At 34.7% G+C, this 26552-nt stretch overlaps 1 protein-coding gene across 3 annotated transcripts; it reads left to right on the top strand.

Annotated features, from left to right (window-relative positions):
* The first annotated feature begins 558 nt into the window (after positions 1-558).
* On the top strand, positions 559-26552 carry LOC116427753 (cadherin-88C). 3 transcript variants are annotated; one of them, XM_031978473.2, is made up of 25 exons: positions 559-1597; positions 11407-11717; positions 12902-13053; positions 15103-15483; positions 16197-16326; positions 16810-17177; positions 17873-18011; positions 18126-18381; positions 18535-18809; positions 19011-19336; positions 19554-19865; positions 20138-20411; positions 20664-20964; positions 21188-21383; positions 21446-21603; positions 21732-21913; positions 22013-22236; positions 22645-22833; positions 22950-23243; positions 23340-23579; positions 23729-23914; positions 24099-24235; positions 24636-25027; positions 25453-25717; positions 25875-26552. In XM_031978473.2, the coding sequence occupies exons 2-25, from the start codon at positions 11501-11503 to the stop codon at positions 25987-25989; spliced, it is 5709 nt and encodes a 1902-aa protein (XP_031834333.1). In that variant the 5' UTR covers positions 559-1597; positions 11407-11500; the 3' UTR covers positions 25990-26552. The 3 variants fall into 3 exon arrangements, with proteins under 3 accessions (XP_031834333.1, XP_076226877.1, XP_076226878.1); XM_076370762.1 differs by lacking the exon at positions 559-1597 and adding an exon at positions 10446-10564; XM_076370763.1 differs by lacking the exon at positions 559-1597 and adding an exon at positions 10561-10679.

Here is a 26552-nt window from a genome sequence, read left to right as displayed (position 1 = left end):
AGAACAAATAATTCATTTTTGTAACAAAACTTTACACGCATAACAGAAATTTTCCCTCTGCACAGTGTTATTATTAACTGTTCTAGGGGTTGAAATTCAAGTTCGTATCTTTATTTAAATATACGAAAAATGTTATTTACAAGAATAATACTGTGTTGTACATTAAAAGAGCTATTTTAACATTTCCGTAATCATTATCTTACGAACGTCTTCTGTTAATCATGATCTTTTTATAGTCAAAGTATATTTTTGCTGACTAAACACCCTGCAACTTGACAAATGCATTGATTCATATAGAGTTCTATAACATGTACAATAAAATTATCGATTATTGTGTATCAAATTTCTGACGATAATAAAGCTATTGTTAAAAAAGAGGGAAAAAAGAGTGGTCGATGCACTGATACTATTGACGAACATTGAAGCGATGGTAGCCGGGGTACGCGTAGAGGGGAAATCCATCGGTGCACGCCTCGGGGAACACCGCGGGCTGAATTTAACTGCGAACAACCGTACGTTTTGTGGTGTTCTGTGTACGGTTAGTGCTCACGCCGCAGAACGAACACCGGGCAGACCGATCTCCGCTCGGCTATCTCGGTTTTGCCTTCAGTTTGCTGTCGTGAGCACACCTGAACAGGTGACTGACTCTATCGTTTGATAAACTCCACAGCCGAAAAACTCGTCCGCGATCACAATACGCGTTCCAATACCGAAAAGAAACATTATTTTTTGGGGACTCGTATCAACATTTGTGACACGAATCCCGACAACAATTTTACTAATATTTTTCATTCATCTTCGAGAACCTCGAATCATAGAAACAATCGAAATTACAAATCAACGTGCGGATTTCTAAACACTCCTATTAACCAACAATACAGGCAAAAGTGATTTTACCAATGCACAGAGATATCACACGCGTTTATTCATAAATCCACGAAAAACAAAAACGAAAGTTGACAGAAGGATCTTCCAAGATTACCGAAGATTTGAGTTTCAGGTTCCAAATGAATGGGGCAACGTTGCTTTCGAGATTCACCGAAACTTTATAGCGTGCGTAAACAATGTGGAAACGGTGATCAATTAACGCGAACGTATCGGGATTATCGCCATGAGCAATGTTCCGTTTAACGCCGGGAGCTCACCTGGCCAGGTGAACACGCTTCGTGTGCTCCGCAGTTTATCAGTAACGCGCTGACAGTCAGCGCGGAGCAAGGAAACGAGTATTAAAATCTGTTGTTCCTTACGCGTCGAATGGCATTTGATCGATCGCCGGTCGATCGCATGTTTTAGCCAACGGCAACCCGTTTTCTCGGTATTCGCGACGTTTTCGTGTTTAGACAAATCATTCGACAGTGGAACAATGAACGATCGTGACTTTCGAACAAAGTGACATGTAACCAGTGAAAGTACAGGCAGAACAATTTGTTACGCAGTGATGTTCGAGGGTAATCCGTCACAAAAAATTAGTTTGGAAACCAGCAGCGAAGTGTTCCGACTTTGAAGAACAATACGCGTCGGCGCGCACGGGGGAAAAAATCGTGGTTCACAGATTAATTGAGTCGGCGGCCTCGGCTACGACAGCCCCGTGAAAACAGTAAGTATCAGTCAATCAAAGTCCGAGAAGTTTCTTCTACTTCCTTGAAAAAGTTTCGAAAACTCGGTCGATTCGTGATTTTTGGGGAAGTTTCGGGAGTAATTTGGAATCGTGACAGTGACTAGTGAAGCGCGTCCATCACTAGAAATCCCGCAGTTTCTGTTAGTGTTGAATTCGCCGAACTTCCCGATGAGCAATTAAAAGTTGTCGCGTTGCATCGTTGGTGCATTTCGTTGGCATGCGATCGAAACATAATTTCACAGTTCCTGTGGATATGTTTTTTACCTTAAATGTCTAGGGAAGTTTTCATTGCGAAATTAGATGTAAATTGCAACTTAAATGTTGTTAATTAATCAATGGAAATTAAATAATTGGAGATTTCCTTTATACGTATTAATTTCTGTTCAATCGTTTCGATTCGCTGTTTATTCACTTCCTATTAGTCGACGTATTTTATTTAATTAATTTAATTTAAAAATTGAATTATGTTTCTATTATTTTGCTATCAAATTATATATGTATAAATTATAGGTTTACTGGAAATGGGAACTGAAATATTACTATATACTACTTCAAATTAAATTATAACCATGATGTTGCTTCTTTTGTAATTGACATCATTTTTTTCCATTATTTATCAGCTATTACAATTAATACAAACTAGAAATGAACAAGTAAGTTGGATTAAAGTCAATAGACATGAGAAAAACTTAATTGAATACAGAAAATCGTATCACTTTATCTCAGAAGAAAATAAATTGTGTCCATTAAACGTCATTTGTTGTTATACTTATCCATTGCGCGTTAAAGAACAATCCTTTACTCTCACACAATAAGAATAATCGAATACAATGATATCGTGTATCGATTTTGTAGGGACCCGGCAGCAGTGTCCTCAATTTTCTCTCCATTCTGCAATTAATAATTAGTCACTAATAATCATGATGCAATAGCGAATGCTACGTAAGGATATCATTGTAATCACATTTCGCCTGTGCCATATAACACAATGACGTTATGAAATCTCATTTCTCTTTTTCGTTTACGACAGATAATTATGAGGGCTTCTCGTCATTCTTTTCGCAACGTTGTAGTGTTTTATTTTATGTAAGATACCTATCAGATTCGGGGCAGATGAATATAACTATATGCTTTTCTATCATAATTAAAGTTTACGACATTGTCCATTATAATATATTTTCGTTTCAAAACGTTCCACTGAATTTATATGCAAAAGTTCTTCAAGTTTTTCTATTTCTTATTTTGTGAGAAATGGTAAATATTTATAGAAAATCACTTTAACAAAGGAATGATTCAAAGTATTCATGATAAACATTAATAGTATTTTATAGTATTAACGATAAATATTAAGTAGCTCTTGGTATACAATATGATACAACATTGACTAGTCTTGTAATGAATTGTGAAATATCTCTGGACATGCAAATACACGCACAATTGACAGTAAGTAACACGTAGAGGGTCTTCAGGGTGTGTAACACGATAGTGGCGATCGAGATCATGCAATTGATACCTTCGAAAGTCCGGATGAATGAACGATATTCGTTCACTCTGAATATACACTATACGCCACTGTCATCTATGTAAACATTGTTTTATGTATTCCAATAGAATACATTATCCGTATGAATAACATGAAATTGCAATTAACGTTAATATATATTGTCTTTATTAACACATTATCATAAACAATGCATTCAAGACAAAGTTATATAAAATTGATGAAGATACCAATACTAACGAAGATAGTAAATATTTAATAATAAAAAACATACCGACATCTTCATTAAATCATGATAAACCTTCGATAACAGTATAAATTCAATAAAATCCATAGTGGACAAGATCAATTCTAATTTACATACATTTTGAAAAATTAGAAGCTTTTAAACATGTGAATTTACATAAAAATATATATTAAATATATATAAAATGAATAATATATGAAATAATGTATAAAATTAATAATATATAAACTAATATATAAAATTAATAATATTTACAATAATATATACAATAATATATAATAAATATAAGCAAAAGAAAGGAACCTTTGAATCATTTATACACGGAAAAAAGGAAATTTTCAGAACATAGTTGGCACGAGGTGAAATTTTTGTCATGATGAACAACAGTTTTTTTGCTGGTGCAAGTGGTGCAAGTGCATCGCGTTAACGTACGATACTGTATGTATGGTATGGTAATGTGGAAGGAGTCCGTCACGCAACGATATTCTGTATGGGGTGGGCTGGGTAGCAGACGGTGTAGCATGGGGTATGCCAATACCCCGCGCTGCGTTATCATTCGGAAGCATGCATGGCAGGTGTAGGAAATGACGTCACGCACCTCGGAGTATCCCTGTTTGAAACACGACCTTACTGTCTATTTTCGTCGGACCACCATGCATAAAAACTTCCTCTGATCTACCCATGTGAAACGTAACAAAGGATACCCTTGCCTTCTGCATTAACACACGGTGTACAATAATTATGAGCAATAGAATTTTCTCCAATTAAAACAACATTTTTTCCCATTTATGACTATTCCTGCTTAATACATAATAGAAATCGTAAAACCTTAATTACCACGTGTAATATACAATTTTAATATATTTAGTGAGAATATACGATAGTATTACATACGTTTCAAGTGTATATATATATGTATATATACGTAAGTTTTTTTAGTCATTTAAAAGTAATTGTTAAGTAATACAGTAAATTAAAAAGTTGAATTTAATAAGTGCAAATCTGTTGTATACTAAATTGTACGATTACCATGTTTATAAATGATTTCTATCCGTTTTCCATTTATTCCTGAAGTTCCTTCCGAGAACCTTGAATGAAATTAGGACAACCCTTAAAACTTCACTTGTATCGATTTATCAGCTCGATAAACGAAAAGGAAGATCTTAACATAACTTCAACACGTAAGTTTCCCTCTCAAGCACAACTGAAGTACTACCAGTTACAAAAGAAGTTTCTTCGTTCACAAACAACGTCATGACTCAATAGCATAAAATATTTTCATTCTTCATTCCTGTTTTATGTTTCCCCTTTGCAAACTTCTTCTCTCTTCCGTTGCAATAGATACGATCCACATAGGCAAATATAAATGATTATTTTCATTATTCACGAGCAGATTAGTGTATCAAATGTTCTCTATTCAATCAAACGCGTCAACGGTGCAATCCTTACCCATACTTCGCGCAAGGGAACAGAAAAAGCGAAGGAGACAGGAGGACGCGCCTGGAATGGAAGATCATTCGTTAAAACGTCAGACCGAAAGAAAAAGAAGGTAACTGTAAAACACGATGCTCGTACTATCGTCCCAGTTGTTAACGTTACCTTTTCGGGCCAGTCTGAAAACAGAAAACCTTCGGAATGGTCTTCCTCTGTTTGGTAGTCTTAAAAGTCAAGAGCGTAGCCGACACACTCTGTTGGCAAGAGGAACACCGCGCGGCATATATTTCCAGGCACCGCGTGTACCCGAAGTGTCGAACTATCCGAGGGAAGCATCTCCGCACGTGCACTCGAACCTGCTATTACCTTAATCGTCTGCTGCATCGTTCGTAAAAACAGCCGATGTTGTCGCGCGTGTTGCGGAAATAACCGTTCGCTGCATCGGATCGGGGCTAGCGTAACCTTGACATAGAACTCGAATCTTAGAAAGTGAAAATTAATAGCAGACAAGATCATTTTTAACATCTTCCAATCGGCATTTTGGAAAATCTTATTTCACCTTTTTGTTCGATTCTGCGAAAAGTTCGATTTTCTCGAATTAAACAATTTTTATGTTTGTCTCTTTGATATAGAATATTGGAGAGTGAGAATCGTAAGTGATAATAGTATATTAAATGATAAGAAGTGCAAGTAATGAAAGAATGTCAAATGATAAGAAATGAAAGTAATAATTGAGTATTGAATAATAAGATATATAAAAGAATAATAGAATATTAAATAATAAGAAATATAAAAAGTACTAAAATATCAATTGTGTACAGTGTTATACAGAAACGATGAATCCTTTCATACACGGCGGTCTATAAATTACATGACTCTGAAGATTTTCAATTTTTAAGCACTAATGAATGGCAAAATGTACGATGCGTTTAGAGTTAAAAAATTGAAATAGTCGTGCGCTGCGTAAGGTCGTCTACTTACGGAAATACCTAATGGGTTAAAACTTGCAGTAGCATTCGAGGTGCATACATTAGCTACGCTACCTTTTGTGTAATTATCGCTGGATAGTATTCACTGTAGGAAACGTGGTCATGTGTAAAGTGTAATTTCGAGAACAAGCTGGTCATCTCGGTCACGACTTCTACGGTAATCTAGATGCTCCTCAGGAGAGAATTAATGACGTTTCATAATCTTGCCTAACTATCTGGTTTCCGGGCATCGGCCTTGCAGACCACTGACCACGGCCGGATGTTCTTGTCTACAAAGAGCGAACGAACAACTGCGGCGGAGAGGCCAGTGAACAGGGCTTCGGCGGAGTCGATGAGTTTTCGTAGTTCAGTGATAAATCACGGAATTTGGTCGTGTTTCACACTTGAACTACGGATGATTACGGTATTCATGCATCTAAGAGATCCGAAAAAGATTAATTCGTTGATTAATTACGCGAAAAGTCTTCAGTTCCAGATGAAAGGTACTAACAAAATTAATTAGTTACTGAAAAGTACTCGATGAAGCATTTTTTACGACATATTATGGATTACTAAGCGAACATTGTATAAATAACTTATTTCTAATAATCGTGTAAGTAACTAAGTTGGCTATTTAATAATAACTAAGTTCACTATATAAAAATAACTAAGTCAACTATTTAAAATACACGAAGTAATATGCAGTTGAATAACTATATAAAAGGAGTAAGTTAATATTGAACGAAATCGATCAAATGTAATTGTAATAACTTTTACGTAGAATTTCTGCTGAAAATATATAACCAATAAGCATTCGATGCGTTTAATCTATGAGCTTGCAGTTATTACCAAACCGAAGAACTGATCAAAGATATTAACCATCTATGAGCTACATATCAAACTGACAATGAATAAATGTTATTTCATATGACACTGCATGCATGCGAGAACTATGACGGATTCTGATTACCCTTCAAAATAGACAACTAAAGTTGCGTGATATGGATCAGTCCGAGTGTAAAGCTGGATGAACAATGATTTTGAATCGCAAAGTTAGCTAGATCCGCAGAAATAACGGACAAGAAAGATGTCCTGTAAGAAATATGATTTCGCGGTCTTGCACCTCGTTCGAAGGATTACAAATAAAAGAATTCACACCGATACTTGTTGAAATACGGATAATTTTTAATAAATATTGAATTTTGTTTGAGTAATGTTTTCCTTTTCCGCGATTTCAACGCAATTACACCGGGATCAGTTCTATTCACGGTCCAGTAAATATAGTAACACGTTCTAGGCAGCAGAGTTCTTTGCGGTTGGGTCGTTCATACTTGAGGAAGAGATTGATTTGCGAATACCCAGATAAAAATACAATAACAGTGGTATAAATAATAGTACCGATCTCTCTGAATAAGTTTCACACGCGCCAGATCGCTGAACCGCTTTCTTCATAATTTGTGAAACAGAGAATATCTGTGGAAGAAGAACTTAATGAATTAGAGTTTTCATTTGCATTAATATACTTCCCCGCAATTATTACGCACTTCGAATTATTTTTCGAATGGAAAGTACATTACTGATCGCAGTCCTTTTTTTAATACGTTTATTAATTCTTATGTCACGTTCATATCAATATAAAACTGAAGAGAAACATGAAACATCGAATTCAGTACATTAATATATATTTCTTAATTGCAGTATTAATTGAAAAACTGTTATATGTAATTTCTCTGCGATCGAAGAGCTTTCACGTCTAATTAGCAAACATTTAAACGAGAATGACATATTCATTAATACTTTTCACTTCAGAAATTGAATAGCATTCATATCAGTTTAAATAATTTATGCGAAATTAATTACGTATGCTTCAAACCGTGGATCATAGATTTCTAAAAAATTCGTTATAAGTCTTGAATCCGTTCTAAGACAGATCATTTCTTACTATTTTTAAACTTCATATATTTTATACTATTTCGATGTCTTAAAATAATTTAAGAAAATATAAATTATTTAACGTCCAAGAATAAAAATACTCATAACCGATATTAAATATATAAACTTCAACACTTGGACCATAGATTTCTAAAATCTTTCTCACAAACCTTGAATCCCCTCTAACACAGATCATTTCCTACTGCTTTGCAGCTTCATATATATTTTACTTCATTTCGATGTATTAAAATAATTTATAGAGAAATAAATCACTAAAATTCCAAGAAGAAAAATACTCGCAATCGATTACAAGGATCATTATCGATGAAACTAAAAGTTCAAACGACCCGAAAAGAAACTTCGGCTAATGAACCCGCAAGTGAAAGGAGAGGCGCTCGTAGAACAAATCATCTGTAATGGTGACTTGCGGGGAGGGAAATGAAATGCGCGGCCACTGCGAACGACAGTGAATCAGCATCTCGGGGGACGAGGATTTACGTCGTTTTTTCACGGTTCTATTACGGTTATGTGGTATAATACCGATACCGTGGGAAACGAACTGCGACTTCCGGCGAGCTTTCACTTCGGATAATTGTCCCTTCCATCGCTCGTGGCTCCTGACAGTCTTGACATTGAACGCACCGAGCGAGCGCGCGCGCGCGCGATCGCTCACGCACGCACGCGTCGCAGCAATAGGAAAGCACCCTGGCACCTGTTAATCACTTGTCTAATTAAACGTAACAGCGGCAAACGCAATTGTCTCGAGAGTCGGTCTTGCTTCGTGAAGAAGTTGATTCCTGTTGTAAAAACTGACGTTTGACGTAGATGCTGAGGAATTAGAACCTAATGGCATTGGTTACGAAGCGAGGATACCTTTTTGAATTATTTTTCCTTGGGGAGAATAGACATTAGCTTGATATCCTGAGACGATCATTTTTGTTGTGAATATGTTTTTTGTAATATGTTATTGTTCACCGGATTACAAGGAACATGTCGGTGTGAGCTTCATTTTTTATTTATACAATTGATTACTTCAATGAAATTAAATAATTATTGGAATCTTGGCGGAGATGAATCGTAAGACAAAGGATGCCGAAAATCAAAAACGCGTAACGTATTCTAATATTATTCTACGTCGGTTTCATTAAATAAAGAAACAGGAAGGTATACTGCATTCAGATCACATTATCATCTTATTAAGAAAATAGCAAATTATTCGGGATACGTATAATACTAATATTATGAGAATGATACGGGGGATTATCATGAGATAATAGATATTATCAGAAATTCAATTTATCCGTTCTACCGTAATGTAAGGCTGAACATCTCATTATGCTCATCCTTGTAGTTATACCTTTTTTTTTATTTCGTTTATGTAATTCAGTTCCCTTCGAATATTTTCATAATAACGTTTTTATAAAAAATATAAATTATTCTGTAACTGGACGTATATCACAAGTGGCAGGAATGGTGGAAGTAATAGGAAGGTAAACGAATTTCTGCGAGTTAATCAAAGATTTAATGACACCTATTGGTTTCGAGCAAAGAAAATGATGAAGTAACCGTTACTAAAACAACAACTTGCGTTTCAGCATTTTAAAAGGATGAACTTTACGCCACATAATCGCATTAATTGCACGTTCAAGTGCTCGAACGAACGATTCATAAATAAAAAATTTTTCATTCCTGTAGCAAGCGAAGCGAAACGCTAACGGAATTTTTAAATCATTATTTCATTAACAGTTCATCGATAGTATGATACTCTTATTATAAACTGCTTTACATAACAATGATCCTCGGAATTGCTCGCTTCGAAACCATTGCATATAAAAAGCCCTGATTATCTTTCTTCCTAAGAAGCACATTCCAATTATTAAATTTTTAATTTAAATTATAACACGCGTCTTTATTAAAACGATTCTTTATTAAAATTCCCAATGTGCCAAATGAAAACGTTCAAATTCAAAGCCACATAAAACAATCTTCAAAGTCAAAGGGTTGTTTTCAATAATCTTATAATTTTGATGCAACCCTGTCTTCTATTATGTCTTCCACAACTGTGTTTGGTAAAACTTTATCATTAATAATGCATTACAGAAAGATAATAATTTGATGCTTATTCTATATCTTCACTTTAAACATTATGAATTAACAATGGAAAGATAGCATTCAAGTTAAATTAAAAAAAACTGAATAACATTCAAACTTATCAAATTCAAAATTTCATATTAATATCAAAATTTTTAAATTTCCATCAAAAGTCTGACATGGTATTATAAGACAAGAGGTTAATTCTCCAACTTAGCGACAAACGTACGGATCAAGTCTTCCGCGGAAGAAGGAAAGTTAAATCGATTCGAGGTAACTCGAGAAAATCTCATTGAAGTGCTGATGAATTTTCTCCATTCCGGAGAAATCCGGTCGCGTGCTACGAGAAAATCTGCGAGCAATTTTCTTTTCGTAACCGGTTCACCGGCACTTTCCTCCCAGTGTTACCATTTCACTGGGGTGCAACACACGCTCGCCGGGTCCTCAAACTTCCCCACGCGTTTTCTCCTTGCAGTCAATTACGCTGCCCTGAGAAGACTCGTCTCTGGGCCGTTGGTTGCACAGTCGGATTAATTAACCGCGTGATTCGTCTGACCGTCTTCTGTTACAATTCCTCGAAGTCGGTCTCACCGCGAAAAAGTCACACGTCGGCGAATTAATACTGCGTGAAAGTGACACACCGCTCGAGGCCGACGCGTTCCGAGGAGCACATAAACTAACACCAACGGTGGTATAATCGTCACTGAAATCGACACGATCGCGTCGAATATCTTACAAATCTCTGATCAGTTGAATTTCTTCATTATTTCGAGGTGAAAAGAAATTCTTACGAAGCAGAGTTTAACGACGTTCAATGCATTATTACATTATTTTGAAGTAGTATACTTAGCATCTGCAATAATCATTTTAAAAAATCCATTTCGAAAGGTACATTTTGAAAATACCATTCTGAGAATCTTTATTCACTATACGGAGAGTATTCTGATGGGACTATTTTAAAGCAAACGCCTGTCAAGTGTCAAGAATATTTTCATCTCGTTCATCTTACTAAACTCATTGAGTATTCTATTAAATTCATTGATAATCATTTTCTAATTATCCTACATACTTGTTTCTACCATTCAATAGTTTATTAACACGTTCGCTACTAGCATCGCACATTCGCAACAATCAGTGTTTCATATTTTCTGCAAACAATAAATTACATGTATATGTGTTCTTATCTAATATTGTAACACACAGGTTAATGTGGAGGAAGTCGCGGAAATTTTTGTTCTTGATTATTACTTATATTCTGTAAAGACAACATGTTTTATTTAATAATTATCAATTGTTCTCGAAAGAAATGCATATTGAATGGATAAACCAGTAAACTGCGTTTGACGAGTGTACATCATGTTAAAGCTTGAAATGACATTAATTCATTCAACGATGAATTCTTCATATTTTCGGATAAACATTTATTTCTTCGTTTTGCATTGGTTTTTCATTAAAATATACCCTAGGCGCATTCGTCCAGCGTTTGACGAGTCGATACTTCATACTTTGATTATATTATGCGCAAAACAAGAGATTTTTCAGACTAAATTCCACAGTTAACAGGTTAAACTCAACGATGAACGGACGAAACTTCTGAGTACCTTCATTATTTCAGGATCCATTACTCAACACGATCGATCCAGCCGAAGTATCAAGGCTGATTTGCACAGGAAAATTCATCGAGGAGAAGTAATCATGACAATTAGAGGATGGTTGCCGCCCAGATGATCTTAAAGAAGCCGATGCCCGCATTCACGTGGTTGCTACGGTCGTACAAGAGGCGCAGATTCAAGCAGGAATGGCTGATAATCGTATTTATGTGCCTTTTGACGAGATGCTCAGCCAGGAACAATCCGCCGCGGTTTCTCATCGACGGCCAGACGGAAATCATTCTCAGACTGAAGGAGGGCTCCGATACAACCGTCGGTAAGAATATGTGGAAATTTTCGTGATGCATCGATGCACACTGGCTCGCAGACGCGCATACTTACGTTGATCCTTAAACGCGAGCTGCACGCTTCTTGCCGCGTTTATGCACCACCCCACGGTGGAACCGTGAGAGAAACAGTTTAACGTCTTCTCCATTCCGATTTGCTCGAAGAAATGCAAACAGCAATGGTCATGCTCGCTATTCTAGATTAACGCTGAATCTTCAACATCACACAAATTAAATTATCACACTCTCGTTATTCTTTGAGTACGCAGTTGATCCGTATCAAAGCAAACGTAGTAAACTCCGAGCAATTTCACTGTTGCACAAATTAACGTCGGACGTTATAAAATATTACCATTCACTTTTCAGTTGTTTAACGTTAACAGTTTTATGTAATTTCTGTTGAAGTTTCGTATAGCGTGTTCGTAATATTGCAATTACGGTCACTTCGACTATTGTTTATGTGAAGTAGATTCAATTAAACCAGCCACGCTGAAGTGAAGTGAAGTTGCGCGGTTTCGTTCTTGACAAATTATTCATCAGGCGTGTATACTAATTTGCGCGCGTAGCGAAGTAACATGAAGACGATCTTCCCATTAGACGTGTTCGAGGAAGTTTTCGAATTAAAGTAGTGAATTAATGTTATGTGGATTGAATTATTTATATCGCAAGGTAATGAGGAACCTTAAGAAATGTTTTGGTATTAGGCTGAGAGCTTGTTGAGTTACATATTAGCTTTTACTTTTAGGCAAAGTGCAAATATCGTGCACGATTCCAAAAACTTTCACGTTGTTTCGACATTTTATATGATTAACTTTTATAATAATCCTCTTTTAATTTTCGAAGTGAAAGAAATGAAGTAAGTGAATATCTCGCGAGTTTCGTGTTATATTAATTAATGAGTTTCATCATTAATTAATGGAAACTATGATAATTTATATAATATCTCTATTAAGGTTGCTGATCTGAAAATTTTGTTTCTTTCTTCGATGTATTTTTTTCGAAACGATTAACACTTTCTTTGTATCAGTACATTGCTCCAATGTTCCCTGATTTCCCAGCAAACCTATGCACAACGTTGACAGTATGAACGGAGGTTGTGTACATTTAAATTAATTACGCCGTTTGTTCGTTGGAGCATCGTGATGGCATTCGTGCCAACTGATTTCTGTTGCAGGCAGTTTAATTTACCGGCTTCGCGGCGTCGATCCTGACGGTGACAGTCTGACGTTCGGTGTTAGGGACCAACCTGGCAGCGACGTGATTCGGGTCGAGAATTTTAGTCCGAACGAGGCCAATATTTACCTGAACAAATTGCTGGACAGAGAGGTAATTCATCCTGGCGACAATCTGCTCGGTCCCAATGATTCCGCTTCGCCGCCAGCAATGGCAACACCGCGAAAGTGCTTCGGTTGTTGCGAATACAATTGAAAATGGCCTATAGGTTCTGTCTTTTTCAAACTATGAATATTTTTATTTACGGTTGAACTGAAAACGCTGATGTTTTAACAATGTATTGATTAGTGGAAAATAGAAATTGGGAAATAGTCTATCAAGACGTCCTCTACAAAACTTAAAAGTACCATTTTCGGATTTCTATTTCTTACCAATTTAAACATTAGCCTTTTAGAACTTATATTACTATTTTCTAATGCATTTTTATTAATTTCAATGTTTCGGGTATGAAGTTTTCAAGGTAAAGTTGCAAACGATACACCAAAATATGCTTGTCCCATTATATTAATAAATTCATTTATGAAAATTCCTCTTATCACTGAGTTCTGCAACATCCGAATAAAATGGCATTTTTAATTTTCTTTTTCTCTAAATTGCACGGTAAGGACACAAGAACAGAAATGAAAAACATATTCGAAGTATGAACTACAGAATTGCAGTAATTATGATTGAAAAGAAAGGAAAGCTGGTGTTGTGGGAGGTCGCAGACAAAAGCATACGTAATAACACATTTCACTAAGCCGTAGCGTAACCTAAAATGCAAATTCCACCTTTACCTACTTCAAAGCCGAGGAAGCAAATAATTTGTACGTTCACTTCTACCTTGCTACGTAGTTCTTCCTTTTTTTTCAACATTTCGCACGAGTGATCTTCACTTTTTTGCATACCTTCCACGCATAGTACGCTCAATCACGAGAACAACAGCATTAAAGAGAAACTCGGGGACGTGCGGCTGGGTAAGGGAAACATGGACATAGTGATCTACGACGGATCTAGCCGTAGAAGTCGTTATTTTGTCATTATCATCGTCTCTCCTGAACGTGACTGTTGGAGAACGGGTTAATTTCCTGTTAAAGGATACAAAACATCTCTTGAAATTGCTGGTTCAGCAGTCCGTATATCGTAGCAATGATAGCCAAGATGATTTCAGGAAATCGACGCGTCCGTCCGATTTTCTCTGCAATGATGTCATTCGCGTGTAACCTAATTTCACTGACTCCTTCACACTTTCATGTATTCGGTTAGAATGCGATTACAAAAGTCTAATCTATCGAATGAAATAGGAAAGTTTTTACTGCCAACAGAATTAATAAAAAGTTAACAAAAGCTGACAAGCTACAAAATTTTGTAAAAATGATTTGTGTATTACTAGTTTGTGTTTATTATATGTTAATTATAAGAATTTATTCCATTAATGATATAGTGTTTATTAAATGTACTAATAAATTATGTATTTTCCTATATAAAAACGAAATAATAAGAATAATTTAGTATTACAGTTCTCATTGTTTAGAATCTATTACAGTTTTAGAAAAAGAAAGTAGGAAAACTACAAGGAAATCGCTGGATCTACGCTTTTAAAATATTCATGACAATAATTACTGATGCGTTTAATAAGATTATCAAACTTTATTGCCACCATTTATTTTTTATTTTAAAACGATTAAGTCATTAACACTATTTCTACCGAAGGTGTTGAAAAACACCTTTCTAATTTTTAACTTAAAATTATTATCCAAGTTTAATAATATATCCTGAACTAACTTTTCGACTTTCCCAATAAAGATTATGAAATTAACTATAGGAAATGTCCAAAATTCAATTGAGGAAGAATAATTGAACTGAGAAAATAACTTTAAGTTAAAATTTCAAAAAGTGTCTTTTGATACCTTTGGTAGAAATAATATTAAACTCATTGTTAGAGAAAAAAAGCAGAAAAAGTGCAGGATCCATTCCTAAAACGTGAATTGTTGAAATAAAACAGAAAACCCGAAATAAAATAGTTAAACGAGTTAAAAAGAATTTAAAAAGAGAAAGTTAGAATATTTTGTAATGACACAGGAAAAAGACTAAAAAATGAAAATTGGAAAAATGATAATAGAGAACTCATGATGTTCGAATGTTATTAAAATACTCTTCCAGGCCAGGGACGAGTACGCATTAGTGCTGACTTTGACGGACGGAAGGCTCGGCGAAGGAAATTTCATTACGCAGAGCTTATTATTGCTCGTGGAGGATGTTAATGACAATGTACCGATTTTTCGACCTCATCCGACTTCTTTGACTATAAGAGAGGATTCTGGCCCAGGCATTTTAACCACTGTAGAAGCTACTGACGCGGATTTAGGCGTGCATGGTCAGGTGGTCTACTATCTACAAGAACTCGACGGCGACAACGATGTATTCAGCATCTCGACTGTCAATGGAAAGGGAGTCGTGCGTCTTGTCGGTCGTTTGGACTACGAAAGGAAATATTTGTACCAGCTAAGAATTTTGGCGATTGATCGAGCAATTAATGAAAAGGTTGGTTTCTAGACTTTAAAAAGTTTTGATGAATATTAGAATCACCACGCAACTACATTGGAAATTTCATGTTATGTTTATGCATATTTTATTACTGACATTTATGAAGCGGTGTAAGTTATATGAATTCTTGAATTAGGAGAAATTACATTAATCAATTAGTACATAGCATTAAATGACTATAACACAGAATTAGAAATTTGATAGTTTAATATATTTATATATATTATAACACAGTCACGTATGAAAAACTGAAAGTTACAGTATAAATAAGTATCATAATTAGAAGAAATTAAATTAATTAACTGGTATTGATATTTTGTATATTTTATAGGAATAAAAATTTTATAGTTAAACTCTAAGAGAAAATATAAGTGAGAACTTTGGCATTAGCGTGTGCAAGATATAGGACTATTATGCTTATGGAAATTACCCGCTTTAGATACACTAATTTATTATCGCGAGTGTTAAAGTATTGTGTACATTTTGGTCAAGATAAAACCCTTATATTAACACAGCGAATGTCTCTGTGATAAAGAAAACAGCCTTGGAATAAATCCAGAAGACAATAACCCTTAATGAGAATTGCCGAATCATTGAACCATCATGTGAGGCTTTCGCTACTGTCTATTTGTGTTTTACAGATAATTTCATGTTGCAGTTCTTTGTAAACATTTTTCAATTACCCCTGTATTCGTTCGTAATTATTCCAGGTAAATACAGGAACAACAGCGATACTCGTTAAGGTTCAGGACGTCGAGGATCAACCACCGGAATTCATAACCATGACGCCTGTTGCTAGGATCAGTGAAAATGCCAGGATAGGCACGTCCATTCTTCAAGGTAAGTTCAAAGTTGGTTCTAAATTGTTTACGGAAACAACTGATTATCAATTTTAGCTAACATATAATTCAATTCTTCTTTCGAGTATTTCGATGCTATTTCCGAAACTTCCATGAGAAAACAGTAAATATACACAGTGTAGAACTGAATATAAAGGTGATTCCACACAAGAAAATTAGTCCAACGCGCAAGATGCAACCTTTCTCCATTTAAAATTGCATTTTCGTTACAACAGACCTTAAAAATTTTCATTGAATACGATTTTTATAAAGAAGCAATTTAATATTTCTATAAAGCAAAAACGGCAGATCATGATATATTAATAGGTTCCAACTGAATAACTCGGACTGATGATAAATTTTTGAAACACCCTTACACTATCTAAATCCACATTACATTCCAAATTAAACGAACACATTAAATGCACCAATTTAATAACCTTCGTTTGCAAATTCAGATAAGAACGTTTCACATATTTTTCAGTTCGCGCGGTGGACGGCGACAAAGGAATAAATAATAAAGTGACTTATAGCATCACTCAAGGTCCGCGATATTTATTCGACATAGACGCGACTTCCGGTCTGGTGTTCACCAGGGCGCAACTCGACAGAGAAGCGGAGGAAAATGCGGAAGGCGCGTTTGTTCTGGAAATTACTGTGAGAGAAGTGTCGAAAATTGTACCACCGCCGTCAGTATCAACCGAAGTCACTATCATTCTCACGGATGTTAACGACGAGACGCCCAAGTTTCGAAACCCACAATACCGAGCTGAAATAAATGAAAATGCGCCGCATAATACAGCGGTGAACTTCATCGGGGATGCGATACCGGAAGTTTACGATCACGACCTGGTGAGAAACGGATGTTGCTAAATACTATAGCTTATTACCGGATTGCGGATGTTTATGTAAATTGAGATTTTTATGGGCTAATTCTTATAAAGTGTAAGACAAGATCCGTTAGATTCCAAGAAAAATGTTAGAAAACTTCTTAAAATCTGTCGAAGTATCTACTAGTGTACTTATTGTGAATTTTAGAAACATGATATTTAATAACGATATTTAACTATAATAAAATTATATTTGATAACATTTAACTTGATATTTTAGAAGTGTAGTATATTCATTAGTGAATTTTGTTTATATTATTATATCGGTATAATTGTATTCATTTCTGGATTCTATTTTTATAAATATTTTAATGAAAATGGAAATTTTTCCAATGATGTATACTATTTAGCTTGAACGTTTCAATTCCATTACAGAATGTTTGAATATGCTTTCTAAATTCTTTTGTTGTTCGTTGTGCAATATCGTTACATAAAACACGCTTTACCACTCCATAATTATTTGGAATAAACGAGTGTGAAGATGTTAGCATGATTTCTATGTTGTGCTTACTGTTACACACTTTCGCTTATAAAGATTATTACGGTAGATCATTAAAATTAGTGTAATTATACAATTGATAAGGATACTAATTTCAAATATCTATATCTTAAATGTGTATAATGAGATACTTTAACACTTCAATAATACTTTTACAGGGCACAAATGGTACTTTTAGAATACTCATTGATGGCGATGATGGAATGTTTGATGTAACACCATCCAGAGGAATTAACGAAGCCCCTTTTCTAATACGCGTCAAGAATTCTACCAAACTTGATTATGAAACGATATCAGGTATTCTTTTATCTACACAATTATTAAAATTTTGAAAATAGTGAACTACATTAAAAGAAATTGGAAGTATCATAGAAAAATAATTCTAAAGGCAAGCTACTTTTCACATTTCAGAGGTAAATTTCACGTTAATAGCCAAAGAAGTGGTGCCAGTTAAATCGAAATACAGCACTGTTCCAGTAACAGTATTCATAAAAGATCAAAACGATAATTATCCGGAGTTCACCGAAAGTATTTACGAAGTGTCAATTCCGGAGAATTGTGTTGTGGGAACGACAGTGGCGTGGGTTCAAGCATTAGACGAGGACAGTGGCAATTTTGGAACTCGAGGCATTCGATATACTCATTTAGGGGGCAGTATTGCACACGCGTAAGTTAAAAGATATTAAATTTTATAGACATAATTGATTGTTTCATTTATAATTCAATATCACTGACGAATATTAGAGAAATAAACTATTAATTCTGTTTTATAATTTTACATGATATATTTATTTGATTGGTATATTTTTCTCGTTTGTAGTCTGTCAATGGATCCTTCGACAGGTGTGATCACAGTGAAAGAATCTGGACCTAGTTTTGATCGAGAGCTAGTGTCCCGACATTATTTGACCATTGAGGCAAGGGATGATCTTGGTAAAGGTAACCGGAATACAGCCCAATTAATCGTGAATGTGAATGATGTGAATGACAATGCGCCAGTATTTCTACAAAATAAATACGAAGCTGTGCTCTTGGAAAATGCAGCTAACTTCGAATCACCTTTGGTAGTCGAAGCTTTTGACATTGATTTGAATGGTTTGTATCTTTTTAATACATCACATTGTATATTTGATAACAGACAAATTAACTAACAAATTAATTACAAAGTGACTTTCTAAAATAAATAAATTGTTAACTACTTTAACGTGCATTTCTTTTAATATAGAATTTGTTACGTTAGAATTTGATAAGATGAAGTCTGCATACATGTTTGGGTTTCTATTGAATATTTTCCAGGTACCAAGAACAGTGAGGTGATATACGCTCTTGTGTCTGGGGAATTTTCACGGAATTTTACAATTGATCCGAAGCGTGGAATCATCGTTCCATCAACACCGTTGGATTATGAAGAATTGCCAATCAGTAAAGGGCATAAAAGCTTACCTGTACGGCCACTGAGATTGACAGTGAGAGCGAGGGATGCGGGAACGCCGAGTCTGAGCTCCGATGCGCCATTAATTATTTACTTAAAGGATATTAATGATAACGCCCCTGCTTTCGAAAGGACACTGTACAAGAGAAGCATTCCTGAAGATTTAGGTGGCGGCACCAGCGTAGTTCAGGTGCATACGAAGGGAAAGTTAATTACTTTACCAAAATTTTCATTTAAATTTCTATGATCCCAATTTTAAGAAATGATCTTCACTTTCAATTTATTGTCATGCAGAAGAACTGTTCAATTATTAGAAAAAATATTATTACTTTCGAGATGATTGTATTGTTAATTATAATAACTACTAATTTAATCATTAATATTTTTGTTTGAAATTCGTGTGACAGGTCAAAGCATGGGATAAAGATTTGTCATCGCCCAATAACAAGTTAGTCTATAGAATCCAAAGCGGGGCAGGTGATAAATTCGTGATTAGTCCCGAGACAGGCGTGATTAGGGTTGCCCCGGGTTCGAATTTGGACCCAGACCTCACGTCTCCGAAAACAACGAGGTACAGCTTAAATGTTCTCGCGATAGACAGCGGGACGGAAATACAAAGGACAGCTGAAGTGCTGGTTAATATTACAATCGTGGACGTTAACAACAAGCCGCCGGTATTCATTGATCCCGGTACAGTCATCATACGTGAAAATACTCAGGTGAATATTTTAAAACATTCTTTTATTATTTTTCAATTCGTCTCTTATAAAATAAAATTCATTTTTATATGCATCAGTTTTTAGTTTGGTGTACTATCATTTTTTGAATATATTCTGCATGGGACATTATTTAGATAAACATTGTTTAATTATCATTAATAGATAATAGATATTTGGATACAAATACGAAGAAAAGTGAAATTTTTAACAACGTCAAATTATTCTGAATAATAAACTGTTCATAATATTTCACTATTTGTATTATTTATCAGGTTGGATCATACGTGCACCGTATTGTCGCCAATGATCCCGATATTGCACCAATTTTGCGTTACCGTATCGATCCGAATTCCTCTGAAGCTAGAAACGAAGAAGGGACGTTAATTAAAATTCAAGAATACGATTATCTGTCTGCTTTAGAATTAAACGCAGTGGACGGTTTGCTTCGAGTAGTTAAACTGTTGGATAGAGAAAGAGTAGAAACGATAAGACTAGGTATAGTTGTTGAAGATTTGGCTGCTGTTCGAGGAGCACAAACTGCATTCGGTATAACAAATTTACATTAAAATTTAACAGAAAATATATAAATCAACATCAATATTTCTTCAATTTTATATTATCATAACAAATTTATATTAAGAATTTAACAGAGAATATGCAAATCGATATTAATATTTTTTTAATTTTATATTATCATAAGAAATTTATACTAAACATTTAACAGAAAATATTTAAGTCTACGTTGACATTTCTTTACTTTTAATATATAAAATTTTTAATTTTCAATCTCAATTTCAGCAATATTAAATATAATAATCGAAGATGAGAATGATAATAATCCAAGATTCCGAAGGCCATTTTATAGGCGATCAGTGACGGAAAACAGTAAAAATGGCGTGAACATCGCGAACATTGTGGCCGATGATGCCGACAAGAATCGTAGTATCACTTACACGTTGGAAAGTCCACAGGAATTGACTGATTTAGTGCATCTCGATTCTGAAACGGGCGAAATGGTCGTGGCGAATAAAATCGACAGGGAACAATATTCCTGGCTCAATTTAACAGTTAGAGCTACCGATTCGGGAATACCGCCAAGGTAAGAAATTATAAAATAAAATGTAGTACTTCAATTATAGCAGAAAAGTATTCAGAAAATGATGCACGTGATAATTAAAAATTAAATACAATAAGTTTAAAGTTGTGTTTATTAAAATTTGGAATGTTATATTATATTATATCGCTTGAATTATGAGAGTATTTAAAATTTTTATGACGAACGGAATTTTAATGAAAGGACTGAATGATTATAATATTTGTAGATCGAGCCTATCAGAGGTTTACGTTCAGGTTCTGGACGAGAACGATAACAATCCATATTTCGTAACGGATATTAGTAACTTAACGGTGATGGAAAATGCCAAGATCGGTACAGAGATTGCTGTTATTCAAGCTAGTGATCCCGATACCGGCGATTATGGGAAAATAACTTATCTACTCGATAGGATGTCGTCTCAGGTAACGAGTTCGGAACTGATGAAATCTCTATGGCGGTAGTTGTATCTATTGTTTTGTAACAGGGAACTTTCGCTATTCACCCGGAATATGGTGCATTGACAGTAGCAGATTCCATCGATTGGGAAGCCAAACAAAGTTACGTTCTAGTAATCGAGGCGTGGGACAACTATCAATTCGGTTACACGGCTGGCGAATCGAGGAACGCGTTCAAACAAATTCAGTATGTTACACAATGTTCTATGGCAAAAATAACATTCACAAAATCTTCCTTTCGATTATAAAACTTGAATAATTCCAATAAATTTTTATCGTGGATTGGGATAAATATAAAACATTATGATTTTTAAGGGTGACAGTAATAGATGTCAACGACAATTCACCAAAAATGGATATACCATCCACATGCATCACTATATCGGAGTTCCATGATGTGAAAGATTTGATTTTCGTTATAAAAGTGAAAGATGCTGATGATCCAACAACGCCAAATGGTCGAGTGAAGATCAGAATTCTTTCTGGAAACGAATTAGGTGTGCACGAGTGTTTTTATCGAATTATTCTATCGAGTAATCGTTTTACATTTAATTCTGAAGAAATTCAATACATTTGACATTTAATCTTTGCGATAGGTTTCTTCATTCTAGAACAAGTAGATTCTTGGACAGCTAGTATAAAAGCTGCCCACTCGCTTCGGGGGAAGTTCGGGAATTATTCACTGTCGTTGGAAGCACGCGATCTTGGCAGTCCCTCCAACAAAGATACCTCAACTTTAAGTATTTGCGTCACTGATTACAACGACAACCCACCGGTCTTCATTAGTCCTCAACATAACACGACGATTCGTGTACCAGAGGTATTCATTAAACACTTCATTTCAATTAGCATTCAAACAACATTTACTATTAACAACATACATTTATCAAAATTATTTTATTGCTAATAATTAATTATAATAAAAAGGAATTATACGTTTAACCCTTTGCGGTCTAGAAATGATTAAACGTCACTACTAGATTTGATATATCAAAATTGTAGTTTTATATATTATATTATACTTCGCATAATGTATCGATAGATGAAATATTGAAATAAAATAGCTTTGTTTCTTAATTTATGTACGTTTTCTCATTAGCTAATTTCAAAGAATGTCTGTTATATCTCATTGAAAAATGTGGAATGTTTCTACTGAAAAACTTTCGACTGTAAAAGGTTAATTTACTTAGATTTCTGAATATATTATTATAAATATAATAACTTCTAGAATGTAACAGTCGGGACACCAATTATTCAAATCGAAGCTAAAGACGCAGACACTGGTCCGAACGGTGACGTTCATTATCGTTTGAAACAAGATTTGGCTGGCCATTGGAGAACTTTTCGAATTGACGAGGCAACCGGAGTTGTTTCATTGCAACTTCCACTAGACAGAGAAACTCAAAAACTGTATGAGGTAATTACGATTATTATTCCCTGCACTATGCTAGAATCAAAATAAAAATATTCTTCTAGGATTGATAGTTTAAAATAAAACTTCGATTTCATTAAATTGATTGTTTTGTCTTTTAGATCAGAGTGGAAGCATATGATCTAGGTACTCCAACTCCACTGAGTTCGGATCTGGATCTAATAATATATGTTCGAAATATCAACGACTACGAGCCTCAATTTTTAGTAGATATTTTCAACACTAACTTCACGGAGCAGCAATTTCCTGGGGCAGAAACTATCTTGCTACCGCAAACCGTCGATCGAGATGACATCGATGAACTAGAAGATCCACCAGCTCAAGTTTGCTACTTCATTGTTAGTGGGAACGATGATGGATTCTTTATCCTTGATATATTTAAACACGAATTAAGTGTAAGTATCAATGTATGCACAAATGTTCACGTTACTCAGGCATCATTTTTGCAATAATTTTATTGAAAAATGTTCATCTGTGAATAATGATTTCAGACGGCTAAAACATTAGACAGGGAACAACAACAGCAACACCTGCTGATTATAAAAGCGACAGAAGATTGCAGCACAATGCCTGCAAACGATAGTTTCATTGAGGATGCGACCGATACTACTTTGAAAGTTATCATAGATGTGGTAGACATAAACGACAATCCACCAAAATTTGTTAGTAAAATATTCACAGGTGGTGTCACCACTGATGCTGATTTTGGCACACAGTTTATGCATGTTAAGGTAAAATATTGTTTAAAATAAATTCGTAGAAAAAACATCTGAACTTCAAAATTTTTTAAATATATTTTTTTCACATAAAATTGTTCTTTACTGGTGGTTTTATCAAGAATGAGATGTTCTGTGTTTTTAGAGACAAATGTTTGTTTCAGGCAATCGATTTAGACGCCGGTGATAACGCAGTAATTAATTATTACCAACTTGGTAAAATTCATATGACTTTGACAGAGGGTTTAGATGATATTGAGATACAACCATTTTTGGTTAACAAACTTACCGGAGTAGTGAGCTTGAATTTCGATCCGCAAAGAGGAATGAAAGGCTATTTCGATTTCATGGTACGTGGAACTGACGTGTTTTGAAAAATTGAACGTGGGAAAGTACTTCGTAGGAAATTCCCTTCATTAATGTTTGAAACGACTATTATTACTTCTATAAATTCTGTGTACAAGCCTTTCGATCATAGGCTATATCGTATCCGTCAGACGATAGTGTAGTATTAATATCGATTGGTTTGAACAGGTCCTGGCCAATGACTCGCATGGTCTTCAGGACACTGCGAGGGTATTCATTTATTTGTTACGGGAAGACCAAAGAGTTCGTTTTGTGTTGAGACAGCATCCACCGGAAATCCGGAACAGAATAGACACGTTCAGGGAGTAAGTTCACTAAAATTATTTTTTTATCAAAATATGTGAATTTTGTTACTAGATTATTAATCTTTTGTTAATTTTCATTAATTTTCATCTACTAAAAATAGGAACGTTTCGTCATGATTTAGCAGCAGTAACATTTATAAAATTAACGAAATAAATGAACTTCCATAATTCTTATTATTGTAAAACATATTAATGACATTCTTGCAGAAAAAAATCTCGTTTTTTAGTTTAATCGCTGAATTGATCAATAAGAAGTCACATTATAGAATCTATTCGGCTCTAAAATTAAACTATATTTCGATTTTTACTTGGAGATGATAATTAAGAATTGCATGCAATATGGAAGTGGCATTAGTATGTTGTAATAGAAATTTGACGAAAATAAAATTGTTGAAAATAGGACATTAGGCAACGTGACAGGTGCAATAGTGAACATCGACGAATACAAAATCCACGAGAATCACGACGGGTCTGTCGATCGAACAAAGACGGACCTCTATTTGCATCTCGTCAATCGTCGGGACAATTCCATTCTAGAGGTGTCCGAGGTTCTCGAATTAGTCGATAGAAACATTGAGAAGCTCGACAGCCTGTTCAAGGAATTCAATGTTCTCGACACGCAACCAGCTCAATATCAGCCAATTATTCAGTACGAGCAAGCAGGGACGACTTTTTGGCTTTTGACTTTGACCTTGTTTCTGGGTGCTCTGCTAATTTTGTGCATAGCTCTGTGCCTTTCGCAAAGAGCCTCGTTTCGCCGACAATTAAAAGCAGCGAACGCGTCTCCTTTTGGTAACTATCAATTATACTCGCCGAATATATTTCTAATAATATTTTACTAAAATTATATCAATACATTTAACTAAACGTTTTGATATAATGTTTAGTATATTTTGTAATTATATTCCCCAAAGTACAGATAAATAATGAAAATTAAATAGTTAAATGATACACTTAAGTTAAGAAAGTTAAATAATACCATAAATAATGAAACTTATTTTTTAATCATTAGTAATTTTATTATAATATTTTAATTTGGTTTTAAGTTGTATATATCTCAAGTAAGAATATTTTGATCGTATTCTTGAATATATGAATATTTTATGATGTAGAATAATGATCAAAGAACGTATGATTTAAATATGGATTATCTTCCACGAAACACAGGCAATGGAATATAAAAACGTCAAAATGCTGAAATGTTTTTTACTTTAAAGGCACGTCGGACGCGGAATTTATTAGAGGTCCAGGACGCGTTCCTAACACGAACAAGCACAGCGTCGAAGGATCGAATCCAATATGGATGCACGCTTACGAGAACGAATGGTTCAAAAGTGATGAGTCCATTAGTCACACATCTGAAAGAGACTCCCTCGACGAGAACGCATTGAACAACGAAGAAATGATGAATGAAGTTAACACGAACCAAAGAAACGACGACAAACCGTATTATATAGAGCCAAGAGTGTCTTCCATTTCCAGGTAAATGCACGAATAAAATAAAGTTACAACAGTTATGAATTCAACGGTATTTTAATAGTATTCAATATAATTTAATAACGGTAAAAAGTATTGAATATTCTTAACTGATTTTTATACACTGGAAACGAATATAATTACTGTATCAATATCTTTTCAGCATGGAAAGTATTGCGAACATTCCAAATAATTTCCATCACACATCATCGTTACATCGAACACACAATACGATCGTCAATCCTCTTGGCAAGAAAATCGAAACAACGGAGCTTTAACTGAATAACGATGGTAAACTTGAAGTAACGTGTTTCTTTGTGATGAGGTCTGCGACCGAGGAATATTGTAAATTTAGAAGTGTTCGTGTATATAGTCATACATCGTACAAACAATAGAAGTATTTAATATTTATTTTATAGTAAACTTCAGTGCGATAACAATAAATGCTATTTATTGACGAACCATTATTACCTATATGTCATGCAAAATCTCGTACATTGAACGAAAGAGAATAATTATTACAACGAAGTACGCAGTTATGAAGTACGCAAAACTCAACTTACCATAATGTGTAAAAGAAAGGTACAATGATGATCTCTGCACATGGACATTCACTGTTGAAATGTTTTGTACACCTTTGTACATTTTTTTCTGAGAAATAAAAGTAGAATGACAATAATATAACAATTAAATCATTTCCTCTAACAATAATAAATATTCTCTGTAATTTTCTTTTAGGGTGTTAGTGTTGATTCGATTAAAGATTGCGACATCTAGATAGTAATAAAGAAGCTTAGTAGTAAAAGTTGATAACGTAGGAAGTACAGCTTAGTAGGTAATA

This window comes from Nomia melanderi, chromosome 9, assembly GCF_051020985.1.
Source record: "Nomia melanderi isolate GNS246 chromosome 9, iyNomMela1, whole genome shotgun sequence".
NCBI lineage: Eukaryota > Metazoa > Arthropoda > Insecta > Hymenoptera > Halictidae > Nomia > Nomia melanderi.
This window is presented reverse-complemented; position numbering and strand designations above follow the sequence as displayed.

What these genes read in the sequence shown, in the direction of transcription:
- LOC116427753 (XM_031978473.2), top strand. Translation starts at nt 11,501, where the DNA reads ATGGTTGCCGCCCAGATGATCTTAAAGAAGCCGATGCCCGCATTCACG. An exon ending in GCGGCACCAGCGTAGTTCAG is followed by an intron (nt 19,337 to 19,553) that starts GTGCATACGAAG and finishes TTCGTGTGACAG; the next exon opens with GTCAAAGCATGGGATAAAGA. An exon ending in TCATACGTGAAAATACTCAG is followed by an intron (nt 19,866 to 20,137) that starts GTGAATATTTTA and finishes ATTATTTATCAG; the next exon opens with GTTGGATCATACGTGCACCG.